The 12,727-nt window shown below is 41.2% G+C and overlaps 1 protein-coding gene across 4 annotated transcripts in view; it reads right to left on the bottom strand.

The window, feature by feature from the left end:
- Positions 1-318: 318 nt before the first annotated feature.
- The window catches only part of DENND1A (DENN domain containing 1A), a 1,299,692-nt gene continuing 1,287,283 nt past the window's right edge, over positions 319-12,727 (bottom strand). For all 4 annotated transcript variants that reach the window (XM_063936848.1, XM_063936849.1, XM_063936850.1 and 1 more), the window contains one exon: positions 319-6,767. In XM_063936848.1, the coding sequence (XP_063792918.1) occupies positions 5,550-6,767 (1,218 nt within the window). In that variant the 3' untranslated portion in view covers positions 319-5,549. The remainder of the gene's footprint in view (positions 6,768-12,727) is intronic.

Below are 12,727 nucleotides of genomic sequence, written 5' to 3' on the forward strand. Positions count from 1 at the left end.
CTGAGCATAACGTCACCATAGCAGCTGGACAGCTGCTACTGCATAGCGTACATAGCATAAAATGCATGGATATGACTGGACATTTATTAGTAGGGTCTACTACTTTCAGAAAGAAAACATCTCTGTAAACCCTATTCCTAATTTCTGATAATTTTTCTCAATTACCTGGAAAAAGGAAGAGAAAGTTTATCTGTTACGGAAACCCAGCTTAATATTTCAAGCAATCAGGTATTTGCACAGAAAAGCCAATGAAACACATACAGATAATTTGGATGTCCATACACACACCCCTTTAAATAATGATAGAATACAGGCAGATAGTGGTGGGCTATAGATATTTATTTTCCTGTAAGTGTCACAAGTTCATGTTCACGGCTTTGTAAAGTGCAGACTATTTCACAGAGCTTTTTTTTATTTTTTATTTGTTTTATATTTTTTTTTACACACGGGATAAAAAGGTAAAAATGATAGAAAAATACTTTTCTGTGATCCAGCTCACACGCTTTTACTGACATGTGCATGCACATCAACTGTACAAAAGAAAATGCTTGTTTAACCAGTTCCCTGCCGGGAAACAACACAAGTCTCCCAAATTTGCTTAACAATGAAATAAACAGAAAAAAAAATGATAATAGTAAAAAAAATCACATGCAACCATGAGAAAATTTATATTTTATCCTCTAAACAGTGCTGCTGTACACGTTATATGCTGCCAGCAATTAAAGTGGACCTGTTCTTCAATAACAATGAAATAAAATTAATGGTGGGTTTTAAACTTCCAAGTATATTCTGTGTTACGTGTTGTGTTCTATGAGTGTCTAACTACTATAACTTTTTTTTTTTTTACCGCTTGTTTGGGAACTATGTCTGTCTGTTCTTCAGATTTAAAAAGGACATTATTTGTGTTCATGGCAATAAAAAGTGCAGGATTTCAGATGGTGGTTCTTTTATGAAAGGAAAGAAATAAAAAGTGGCATGATCTGCCAGGGAAGAGGTGTGGCCAGAGCAAAAGCGTCTTCCCCCACACATTTGCCACTATTATGGAGTGGAGGCAGAACAGCACCTTATATTCTTAGGAGTGTGGCACTTGGCAGTGACATCATATATGGAGCCCCCCCTCCCCCCAATAAAAATAAATAAATGGAGGAGCACCCATGGTTCTAGTTATGCCCTTGTCTGTTACTACATTAAATTAGCATCTTCTGGTTTTCATTTATTTTACCTTCTTTTGAAGATGTGAGCTGAGACAAGATAGTGTAATAAATAGGGAAATCTTTACTGCTTGCGGTAATGGCATTTAAGGCTGGGCACACACTTTGCGATATAGGGGTATATTAAAATAGTGCCAAATTTTCCGACAGTCAGAAAATCGGTACTAGTTCGACCTCAGTGTATTAATAGTGGCCATATTCGCCCGTTTTTTAATCAATTTTCGCCCGTGCCTTTTTGGTTTTTTTTGTCGAATCGGCATGGGCGAAACCGGTTTCAAAAACTGTAGAAAACGCCTGCAAATTCGACAAAAAATACGTGGATCGGCAGCAAATTCACCAATCACGTGGTTTTCGACCGTGCTGATTTTTTGACCAGTCGAAAAAACGGCACGGGCATAAGTCGAATGTAAATGCAACCTAAAAACGGGGAAATTTTTTTGACTGGTTGAGAAAATGGCACTATATTGTTAATTTGATCGTCGAACGATCTATCGCTAGCAGATCGGCAGGTGCATACAGCCGATGTCTGTGAACGACATCATTAATGACATATTGCATTAGCCCTGTAGCACAGCTGATGCCGATATATCATGCAGATGTACAGTATTGGTGCATCTGCAGATGTGTACGGGTAACCCGCCAACCAAACCATTATGTGGCCACAGGAACCGACAATGACATCGCGACTGGGCGGACAAATTTAAATGCCCACACAGCTGCGATATCTGGCCCAACATATCAAGCGGCTGATTGGTAAGTCTATGTATCTTACCAAATCAGCTATTTAGTAGGTGGAACAGTCATTCAAGTATGTATCCAGCCTAAAACAGAAGGAGGAAATTAATTCATATTAACAATAAAAAAAAAATGGTATTAAGGAAGCCACTGTAGGATATTTTACGGATTCAGAAATCGGACAGGTCCACTTTAATTCTTTGCAGCAAACGAAGCCTCTAAATCACTGCTCTGGTATGACAGCAACAATACTAAAGAGGCATTTGTGACCTGAACATTGACTTCCAGCATACATAATATTTTCCACGGAACACTGGCAACCTTATAAGCACTTTATGCCATACATTATTAGTGCAGTAACATCATCGTACAGTGCGTCGACTGTATCCACTTTCATCTCCACCACACACAGGTGATGCAATTTATCATTTCCAGTTTTCTCCCAGAGTATATAACATTACATTTTGAGTACACATTGCCTACTATCTTGTTCTGGAATATTTCCATGCATTTCATAATAACAAACATGACACTCAATATTTAATATATGTCAAACAGAAAACACACATCCAGATTTGTAGTAACAGCTAGTGGCCAGCAGGTGGGGTGCTGTGCATGAAAGGTGTGAATCACATGTTGAGGTGTTGTACTCCATAACCAGGGACTTACTACTTCTTGCAAACACTATAATCGGTGAGATGTTATCAATGGTCTTTTGAAAGCAACAGAATGACTGAGAAATAACATCTGTAACAGTGAGCATTGCTAACAATGTGTACTTGAATAGAAACCTGGTAAAAAACAGACCGGTCAATGTGTACCTTGTAGCAGTGACGTGTGGAGAGGTCAATGCCAGAGTTACACAACTACACTCACACACACATATATACTGGACCATCGGAGATATAGATATATATATATCTATTTCTCCGATGGTCCATGTGGACATTGTACAAAGGTACAACAGTATATACTGTGTGTGTGTGTGTGTGTGTGTGTATATATATATATATATATATATATATATATATATATAAAACATTAGAACAACACATGGATGATATTTAGAAAGTTATAATTATCATCTCTGTATTATTCTATTCATTTTTAGAGTCAAACTCCGGGGTGTACTGGAGTATGACAGGTGAGTCTCTGCCTCCTCTGACCACACGTCACTGCCTCGGTAGGGACTTCTGGGAAGCTTAAAAACTGCATGGCAGGTTTGTCCAATGGGTATGTCACAGAGATAAACCTATGCACACATATGTGTTACACTTATCATTGATCTGCATCAATGTTAGGGAATGTGTAGCTTTCCTCCTACGTAGCCTCTTGTTGGATTGGAGCTTTCAGCACTACTACAGCTGACACACCGCAGACTGTCTATCTCTGCTCTAGATGAACCTATTTCATCATCTTCTTTCTACTAATTCACTGCTTTAAGTAATCGAAAACTTAGCTGTGGAAATGGTCACTCTGTCACATTCTATATTTCCAATCTGCAATCCAATGTTTTGATAGCCTGGTTTGTATGTTACTCATACAATTTCATTGAGAAAAAAAAACAAAAATTAAACATATTTATGTTTTCTTTTTCTCAACAACATGAATCTACCTCTATGAAACGATATCTTGCATACGATCCAGGAAAATAGTTTTGTGGTGATTTCTATTTCAGTAGCCTAAAGGGCAATATGCGGCATTCTAGCTGCTGTGGAACTACACATCCCAGCATGCCATGCAGTCTGTATGGAGCTGCCTCTGTAGTATACAGTTACTGTATGTGATGTGTTTCCTACTTCCCAAAACTGCACAATAGCTCAGTATCCTGTGCACGGGAACTGTAAAGTCTCATTCTGTAAGAACTCTGCCACCGCACAAGGCGCCAAATCACGCTGCTCTTCCCATCTGATACACACCCACACACAGCATTTTACTATTTCTTTATTAACATTATTGGCAAAAAGAGAAATGTAAAGAGTGAAAATATTAGTAAGTCAGTATAGTGGGCAGAACAGTCCCACAGACACACGGAAATGGTGACTACAGCCGCTGAGGTCTGACCAATCAGACCTAGATAGTATCACACTTTACTACTGGCTGAAACCTGCAATGCTGCTGAGTAGACAATTAGAGACAAATGACGATTAGGCAAATAATACTGCTGGTGTTCCCCACTGGATGCAGAGTGACAACGTTATCACATTGTAAGACTAACATTGTATGTGAACGTAGTGCGGAGGACATTTCACAACATTTAATACTGGGAAAAGACCCTACATTTCCCTTGGCGTGAATACTGATTATATATTGGGTGTAGATCTCCATAAATGTAATGTACCAGGCATGGTTGTGTTTGCATCTAATGTGATTCTCATGGCATCAGGGAGGCGTAATGCCACCCCAGCACAACATTAACGTAAATATAGTTTTCAATTAAAAAGTTAGTTTAGTATGTAGTAATTAGTGACACGGTGTTGTAACATATAAATGTATCCTTGGTTACATCTCTATAATATTTTAGTGAGAATTTGTGGTTTGCAGACTACCTACAGCAACATCTACTGTGTATGTACAATATACTGAGTATTTATACTGGCTTTGTACAAGCCAATGTACAGAGGGGTGTAGTGTTTTGTATGCTGAAGTTCCAATACGTTTTCTCTCCACCGCCTATGGCTCAGTTATCTAGGATAAGTCTCTTAGACACAGTAAGGGATGGTCTGTTGGTGGTACCTAGGGAGAGTGCTGAGGAAGAACATGAGGGCACTATAGTGTGCAGGGTACATAGGAAACTACTACACACTGTCTGCAAGGGTTTCAAGCTACCATTTGGGGGGAGCAAAATACACATCTAATTAGTTGGATGCAGTATACCAAATTTCTACTTGACGTTGATAATGAAACTATTGATGTGTCACCGAGCTAGAACAGCAATGAGAATAACTAGTTATCCTTGGTTCTGGAGACGATCGAATGACTTATACCAACTGCTTACTAATTCAAAGAGACCCCTAATTCACAGGTGTACACATTAAGACACTCACAACCACTATATATGTAAGATCTTCAGGCAAAGTCTTTGTGGCTGCAAATAATATGTGCAGAACTGTATAGATGGTCACAACGGCAGAATTTATTATAATACACTGAAAATTGTGCTGCCTAATAAACTGCGGTACATGGTAATAATATGTGCTAATACACTTACAGCACAATGTATTTTCAAGGGGTTGTTGTGCCTTGTAGGAACCCAGTGAGGCAAGCTGTATATCACGCTACGCTCCATGAGAGACCTCATACAGTACCGTGATGCCCAGCCTTCACCAGGAACATCTCCAATAAGAGTAAAGCTCTACATTCAGTAGTTCCACATCAAGAAAGTAGTCGTTCAGACGTGAGCAAGAACTGGGTGTTTCTATGACTTACCCGAAGGAATACAATTGTATATTGAGTCCTTTGAAATTAAAGCCTTTAACTGCAAACTTTGAAGTCTGAAATTCATAAGGAAATACTTGATCTTGTGAGGATTCCATGTGGCTTGGTGAAGTTCTTTTAAAACTAGAATATTAGCTTCTCAACAAAGAACTATAAATCTGAATGTTACTCAAAAGTCTCCCACCGCTTTCTGAGCTGTTCTACTTTACCCGGCGTTGGTGTTACAGCCTGTTTGGTTTTGCTGATTAGCTCATCAAAAGGGTCTTTGGACTGACCTGGTCTAGAGGGGAGAAGAACAGGGTCTGAAATTTTAGAAGGTCTAGGAGGGATGGCTGGATACTCCCTGGTCTTGCTGTCTAGTGGCTTGGAGCGTGGCCGAGTCAAAGGCAAAGTTCTATGGCCTGCAGGGCCACTGATGGTTGGTGGATAGTTTTGCCGTGTTTCAGCGGTTGTATGAGTTTGCTGTAGTAGTGGATTGATTGAACCTGGTGCAGCTTGGGTTAGTAGACCACTTCCTAGTAAGTCCGTAGTGGGGCGTCTTTGACTGTGATAAAACAAAGACCTAGAGAAAAGAGAGTTGGAGCCAACTGGTGGAGTGAATGGCCTTGCTGTGATGCCTATTACAGAGACTGGATGTTCAGGTGGCATTGCTTGGAGAAATGGATTAAGCGGTGAATGTATAAATGTGGGTTGTGGTGTGGAAAACCCCAGTTGGTGAGGGAAACTAGTAGGAGCAAAATCACTTTGTAGTGGAGTAAAACATGGAGTGCTGGAGCAACGAGGAGCTTCAGAGGCCTGACTACCTACAGTAGGTGGGCTGTCACTCTGCCATTGTCCTGTTTTTAAAGGATCCAAAAGGCTTAGTATATCATCACTTACACCAATATCCCCGGAAACTTTCACTGGTTGCAACATGTCCATAGAACTAGAATCAGGAACTGGTCTCTGTCCATCTGCTGCTGGTGGTTCCACAAAGGGTCCAGCTATTTTCTGCACAGGGAAGCGGATGCTTTCACCAAGCTGTAGCTTGCCTGGCTCTATTACTGATGGTGTATTCTGCTGTTTAGAGACTCTGGGTGCTGGTGGAAGTGGGACAATGCCCAGCTCTGGAGTCTTCCTTCCATGTGGTCGTGGGATAGTGATACTGTTCTGGGTGCTGCAAGATGTCCCCTCTTTCTCTACAGATACTACTAATGGAATTTCCCTGTGTGGGGTGTGCGTGTCAGTGCTGGGAAAGGTTGGATGTCTTTCCGGTGAGATCTGGAGATACTTGTTAGGGATAGCCATATCATCATGCCCCATGCTCCACAGTTTGTTATACGGGTGGCTGTACTTCATTGCTGGCACCAAGCGATTTCTCTCAGGAACTGTAAGATCCATTCTCTGTGGAAAGAGGTTAAATAAAGAAATGTTGTTAATAAATGTATAACTAATTTGTACCAAGTCAATGCACTCTACCATTGATAACTGAGAAATCGGTCAACGGGAGCTATCTTGTGTCCAGCCGAGGAGAAGAAGCACATTGTCTGAGGTGTCCACTGCAAGTGTTCAATGCCCTATTTTTGTGGCAACATTTTAGCCAAATAAATAACATGCAGTAAAAACCTCAGACATTCCAGCTTCTGTTTCTTTGCTGGATGATCTCTACACAACACTTCACTAATCTGGGATGAGAAGAAGACTTCCATACTGTAAAAAAAAACATGCAATGTAATACAGTGTGTAAATATGTATCAACTTGTCTAACTGAAGCACAAAACATTAACTAATTATCATGTGGAATGTCAATTTTTGTTACCCTGGTCACTCACCAGGGCTGATGCAGATTCCCCATTGGTTTGGCTTATTGTGCAGATTTTTGTACAACACATGTAACAAATGCGCAATTGCAGAGTGGGATGCCTTATCAAGTTTAATTGGTGTGTTAATAGTACCCTCACGTAGCCAAAGTTGAGTTTTGGTGTATTCATGCAAATTCATTTTATTCAAATACATAATTATGTGCAGAAATGCCTGTTAGGTGGCGTAACTGTCACACCTGCTATAGGACAGGTATAAATGCACAGTGATGATGACTTGTTGCAAAGTAGGCGCATATTGGGCCTTATTCAGATGTGGATTGAGCGGTGTTGCATGTGGCAAAAAAACACTGTTCGGTACTTTGCGCATGCACCAGACTTGTACTGCGCATGTGCAGTATGGTTCTGTGACGGAGGACACAAAACTTCCATTCATGTCACCGCTGTTATGGCGGAAGGACAAGACGGAGGACAAAGATTTCTTGGTCTCTTTGTTGGAGCTGCAGCGGCTGGCTTGCAAGATCCCCCCTGGGTCACGCAGCCAGCGAGGGAGTCACAGATGATCCGATGCTGCGTCTTAATGAAAGTGGGACAGCTCCTGCTGCATTAACAAATTAGTACTATCGCTGAGGCTTCCATGTACAGATTTGTCCTCTTAAAGTTTTGCCTGCGATGTCTGTGTTTCCCGGCATAGCGTGGCTTAGCCGGAGCGTGAGTACACATGCTCCTGCTATACAGTGAGGAGGAAAACTGTGTGCAGCTGCAGGCAGTGGGGGAGCGATGCTACCACTGCCCTAAACAGGAGATAAGAATAAACAAATTAATGATTTTCCTAATTGCGCAAAGAAAGAACAGTGATGCAGCTATGAGAAAAAAGGGGATTCTTCACAACAATCCCAATATCATATACAGAGTACAAAAACAAATTCTCAAATAAGCGCAGACACATACATATCCTATTAGTCCTTAATCCTTCTTCAATGGAGGAAAAGATGACACCACGGTTTAGCTTCAATATATACAGATGTGGATAAATCCACAGGGAACCAGCGCTCAAACCCTATTTGTAGTGGTGAATGATACGGTTATAAAGTGAAACTAGAATCAATAATGAAAAAGCAGGTAATATACTTAGGGTTGTTTATTCTAAGATGCTGAGATACTTTCTTTCCCAACAGGTATAAATTCGGTTTAAAAGTCAATCAGTGATTGGGGCACGCTCCTGGTTTGAGCTTAAATTCTGAAGTGCAAGGTTCAATTGAAAGAACAAATACTGTAATCTTTGTAAAGTCGAAAAAAAGAAAAAGAAAAAGAAAAATGCCACAAAAAAATATTAATGATAATATGTACTAAAGTCCAAACGGTTTACAAGTCTATACAGACAGCGGCGTCCCGCTAATCTGTGCTCTGAAGTGAAGGATTCTCTTGTGAAGTGATGAACAGTTGACAGCGGTAGTGTATGCTTTGGTTAGAGTGGAGAATAGGGACCCTGGACTGGCGCTATTCCTCCTGCAGCACGTCCCACAGTAGAGCGCCCGAATCAGGCCCGCTCTGTGGGGCCGCTGACCTGGGGTGTGCGCCTGTCACAGAGGCGAAGTGGACCCGGCCGGAGCTCTCCGAGCGGCTGGCCGCGCCTCTCCTCCTCCTACAGGGACTTACCTTCTCCCTTCTCCTCCACCTTCCACTCTCCGCTGTCTCGGGCTTCTTCCGTCGCCTGGCAACCGGTTGCTTCCGGAACTTGGGATCACGTGACCGGATGGTTTGCGGAAAGGATTAGCAGTACTGTCCTTCTTTGTAGTGAATATTCGTCCTCAGTCCAATGTAGTATAGATGGGTAGCTCCAACGCGTTTCGACCTGTTAGGGTCTTCCTCTGGGAGTCATTTGTGTGTTTAGGTTGCAGGAATTTAAGGTGTCCTGATGGGGTGGGATCAATTCCCATTGGTCCTCTGATCTGGCTTTGTGATTGGCTCACAGCTTGTCAATCGAAGTTTATGGGAGGATGTGACATCATCACAGTGCTTTAGAGTGTGCCCAGTATTATCTGGCTTTGTGATTGGCTCACAGCTTGTCAATCGAAGTTTATGGGAGGATGTGACATCATCACAGTGCTTTAGAGTGTGCCCAGTATTAAAAAAGGAAAATAATGGAAAAATATATCCGTAGTGAAAAGGATATATATAAAGTTACAATATAGCAGTTATATGAATCAATCTTGCAGAATGGTGTTAATACTCAAAATAATGAACCTTGGGATATTTTGAGGCTATGTTCAAAAAGCATGAGAATAATGATTAACCCTCTACAGCATTAACCAATGCCTGTCACTACTTTGATGTAAGAATATCATAGAATAGTGAATGTAGCTGCTGTTGAATTGACTTGAAATGGGATATGTCTTCATTTGCATATGACAGACCTAATTTCGTTGTCAATGTTGAGCCCTTTGGGGGCCAGTGTCCCTAAATTAATCATCATGCACAGTTCTTCCTTATTGATTCTGGAGATGTAATCACCTCCTCTCCAGTTCTTTTTGACCTCTTTTACACCAGTGAACTTAAGTAGAGCAGGGTTTGAGTTGTGAAACTCTTTGAAATGTTGGGATAATGGGTGGTCTTCTGTGCCTTTCCTAATGTTGCGTACGTGTTCCCCAATTCTGACTTTCAGTGGTCGTATTGTTCTTCCTACGTATTGTTTAACACATGGGCATTGGAGGATGTATATAATGCCCTTGCTGTGGCATGTCAACCTATCCCTTATCTTATACTCATGTGTATTCGCCTCAGATATTATGCTATATGTTGGTGTAGTACTCCTGGAATTGGTTACCTTACAAACCTACACATGTCCCGCAATGGAAAAACCCTCCTTTGCTATGTGAGCCATCAATGGTAGTCTGTGTGGTGTTTGTCGGAGGTATGCAGCTATGTATAAGTTTTTGTTTAATGTCTGGAGCTTTTTTGTATACTACCTTAGGATTCTGTGGTAGTATCTCTGCCAAGGTGTCATCTTGTAGTAATATTGGCCAGTGTTTTTTGAGGATCTTCTTGACTTTATGTGCCTGGTCAGAATATTGTGTGATGAATATAGGTCCTTCAGTCATATTTTTTTGTGCAGATTTGTCCTTGTAGTCCAAAAGTGTTGAGCGATCATTTGCTCGAACTGTGTCAAAGGCCCTTTTTACCAAGTCAGGGTGATAATTTTCTCTTTGAATCTTTCACTCAGGGTGTGTCCCTGTGTGTCGTAATCATTTAGCCTAGAGCAGTTGCGTCTAAGTCTTTTAAACTGGCCCATCGGGATACCGTTGAGCCAGGTAGGATGATGTCCACTTGAGGCTAGTATAAAGCTATTTACATCAACTGCTTTATTGAATGTGTTGGTGTGCAACGTCCCTTCCTTTACAAAGATATTGAGATCTAGAAATTCCACCTTTTCTTGACTGTAATGTGAGGTGAATTGCAGATTGCGGTCATTGTTGTTGAGATGTGATAGAAAGCTCTTAAGTGATTGTTCGTCCCCTTTCCAGATGAAAAAGACATCATCTATATACCTGGTCCAGAGGACGAGATTTGCGCCAAGGTCTGGGTCTGACCATATGATGTCATCTTCCCATTTACTCATAAAGAGGTTTGCGTAACTTGGCGCAAATCTCGTCCCCATGGCGGTCCCTGTGGTTTGCAGAAAGAAATCGTTATCGAACCAGACATAGTTGTGAGTCAGTATGTAGTCTATTCCTCCTAGAATGAATTCCCGCTGTTCTATCTTCATGTCTGGGTCGTTGTCTAGGAAATGTTGTATGCTACGTCGTCCCTGTGTGTGATCTATAACTGAGTACAAGGATGTTACATCGCTTGTAGCTAGCCAATAATTGTCTTCCCATGAAATAGATTGCAGTTTCTGTAGGATGTCCGTGGTATCTTTGAGGTACGATTTTTGCTGTTTAACATACGGCTGCAGGAAAGTGTCAATGTACTGTGATAGATTGGAACTGATGGAACCTATGCCGGAAATAATAGGTCTACCTGGTGGTTTGGTAGGATGTTTATGAATTTTTGGTAAGTAATAAAATACCGGTATTATGGGATGTTGTGTATCCAGGTAAGTGTGTTCCTGTGTGGATAGAATGCCTATGTCTAGTCCCTCTTTGAGTAGAGTTTGTAATTGTTGTTTGAACAAGGTTGTGGGGTCTCCTTTAAGTTTCTTATAGGTGTTAGTGTCATTAAGGATCCTATTGGCCTCCTCCATGTAGTCCGCTTTATTGAGAAGTACTATCCCCCCTCCCTTATCAGCTGGCTTTATGATTATATCAGTATTTTTACTTAGATCAGAGATGGCTCTCCTTTCCTTATTGGTCATGTTCAATTGTCTGGGCCTGGGATTCTGTCTATCTAGTTTCATGATGTCCTTTTCAACCATGCTGGTAAATGTGGCTATGTGGTTGCCCGTCATGTAGCTGGGATAGAACTGTGATTTGGGTTTTAAACTGGTATGTACAAATGGGTCATTGCTGGTGGGTTTATGTTGCGGTATCGGTGTCCCTTGTCCTTTCTTGTCTATGACAGACCCTTCCTGGTAGGGTCTGTCATAACACACAACAAATCATCGAAAAGGAAACTGTCAGAACCAGACGAGGATGCAGAGGAGGACAAAAAAGGCAGACACGGGCCGTGACTAACACTGACAAGAAAGGACAAGGGATTTTCAACCTTAGTAACGTCATCTTAGACACTCACCAAGTTAGTTCCCTGGATAAGGGAATTAAATTTGCACCAACTAGATCACCCAATAAATTTGAAACCTACATGGACATCCAAAAATTCACCCGCAAACTGACACTCAAGAAATTTTTTCATAAGACACCGATACCGCAACATAAACCCACCAGCAATGACCCATTTGTACATACCAGTTTAAAACCCAAATCACAGTTCTATCCCAGCTACATGACGGGCAACCACATAGCCACATTTACCAGCATGGTGGAAAAGGACATCATGAAACTAGATAGACAGAATCCCAGGCCCAGACAATTGAACATGACCAATAAGGAAAGGAGAGCCATCTCTGATCTAAGTAAAAATACTGATATAATCATAAAGCCAGCTGATAAGGGAGGGGGGATAGTACTTCTCAATAAAGCGGACTACATGGAGGAGGCCAATAGGATCCTTAATGACACTAACACCTATAAGAAACTTAAAGGAGACCCCACAACCTTGTTCAAACAACAATTACAAACTCTACTCAAAGAGGGACTAGACATAGGCATTCTATCCACACAGGAACACACTTACCTGGATACACAACATCCCATAATACCGGTATTTTATTACTTACCAAAAATTCATAAACATCCTACCAAACCACCAGGTAGACCTATTATTTCCGGCATAGGTTCCATCAGTTCCAATCTATCACAGTACATTGACACTTTCCTGCAGCCGTATGTTAAACAGCAAAAATCGTACCTCAAAGATACCACGGACATCCTACAGAAACTGCAATCTATTTCATGGGAAGACAATTATTGGCTAGCTACAAGCAAT

The sequence above is a fragment of the Pseudophryne corroboree genome, chromosome 8 (genome assembly GCF_028390025.1).
Source record: "Pseudophryne corroboree isolate aPseCor3 chromosome 8, aPseCor3.hap2, whole genome shotgun sequence".
NCBI classification, from domain to species: domain Eukaryota; kingdom Metazoa; phylum Chordata; class Amphibia; order Anura; family Myobatrachidae; genus Pseudophryne; species Pseudophryne corroboree.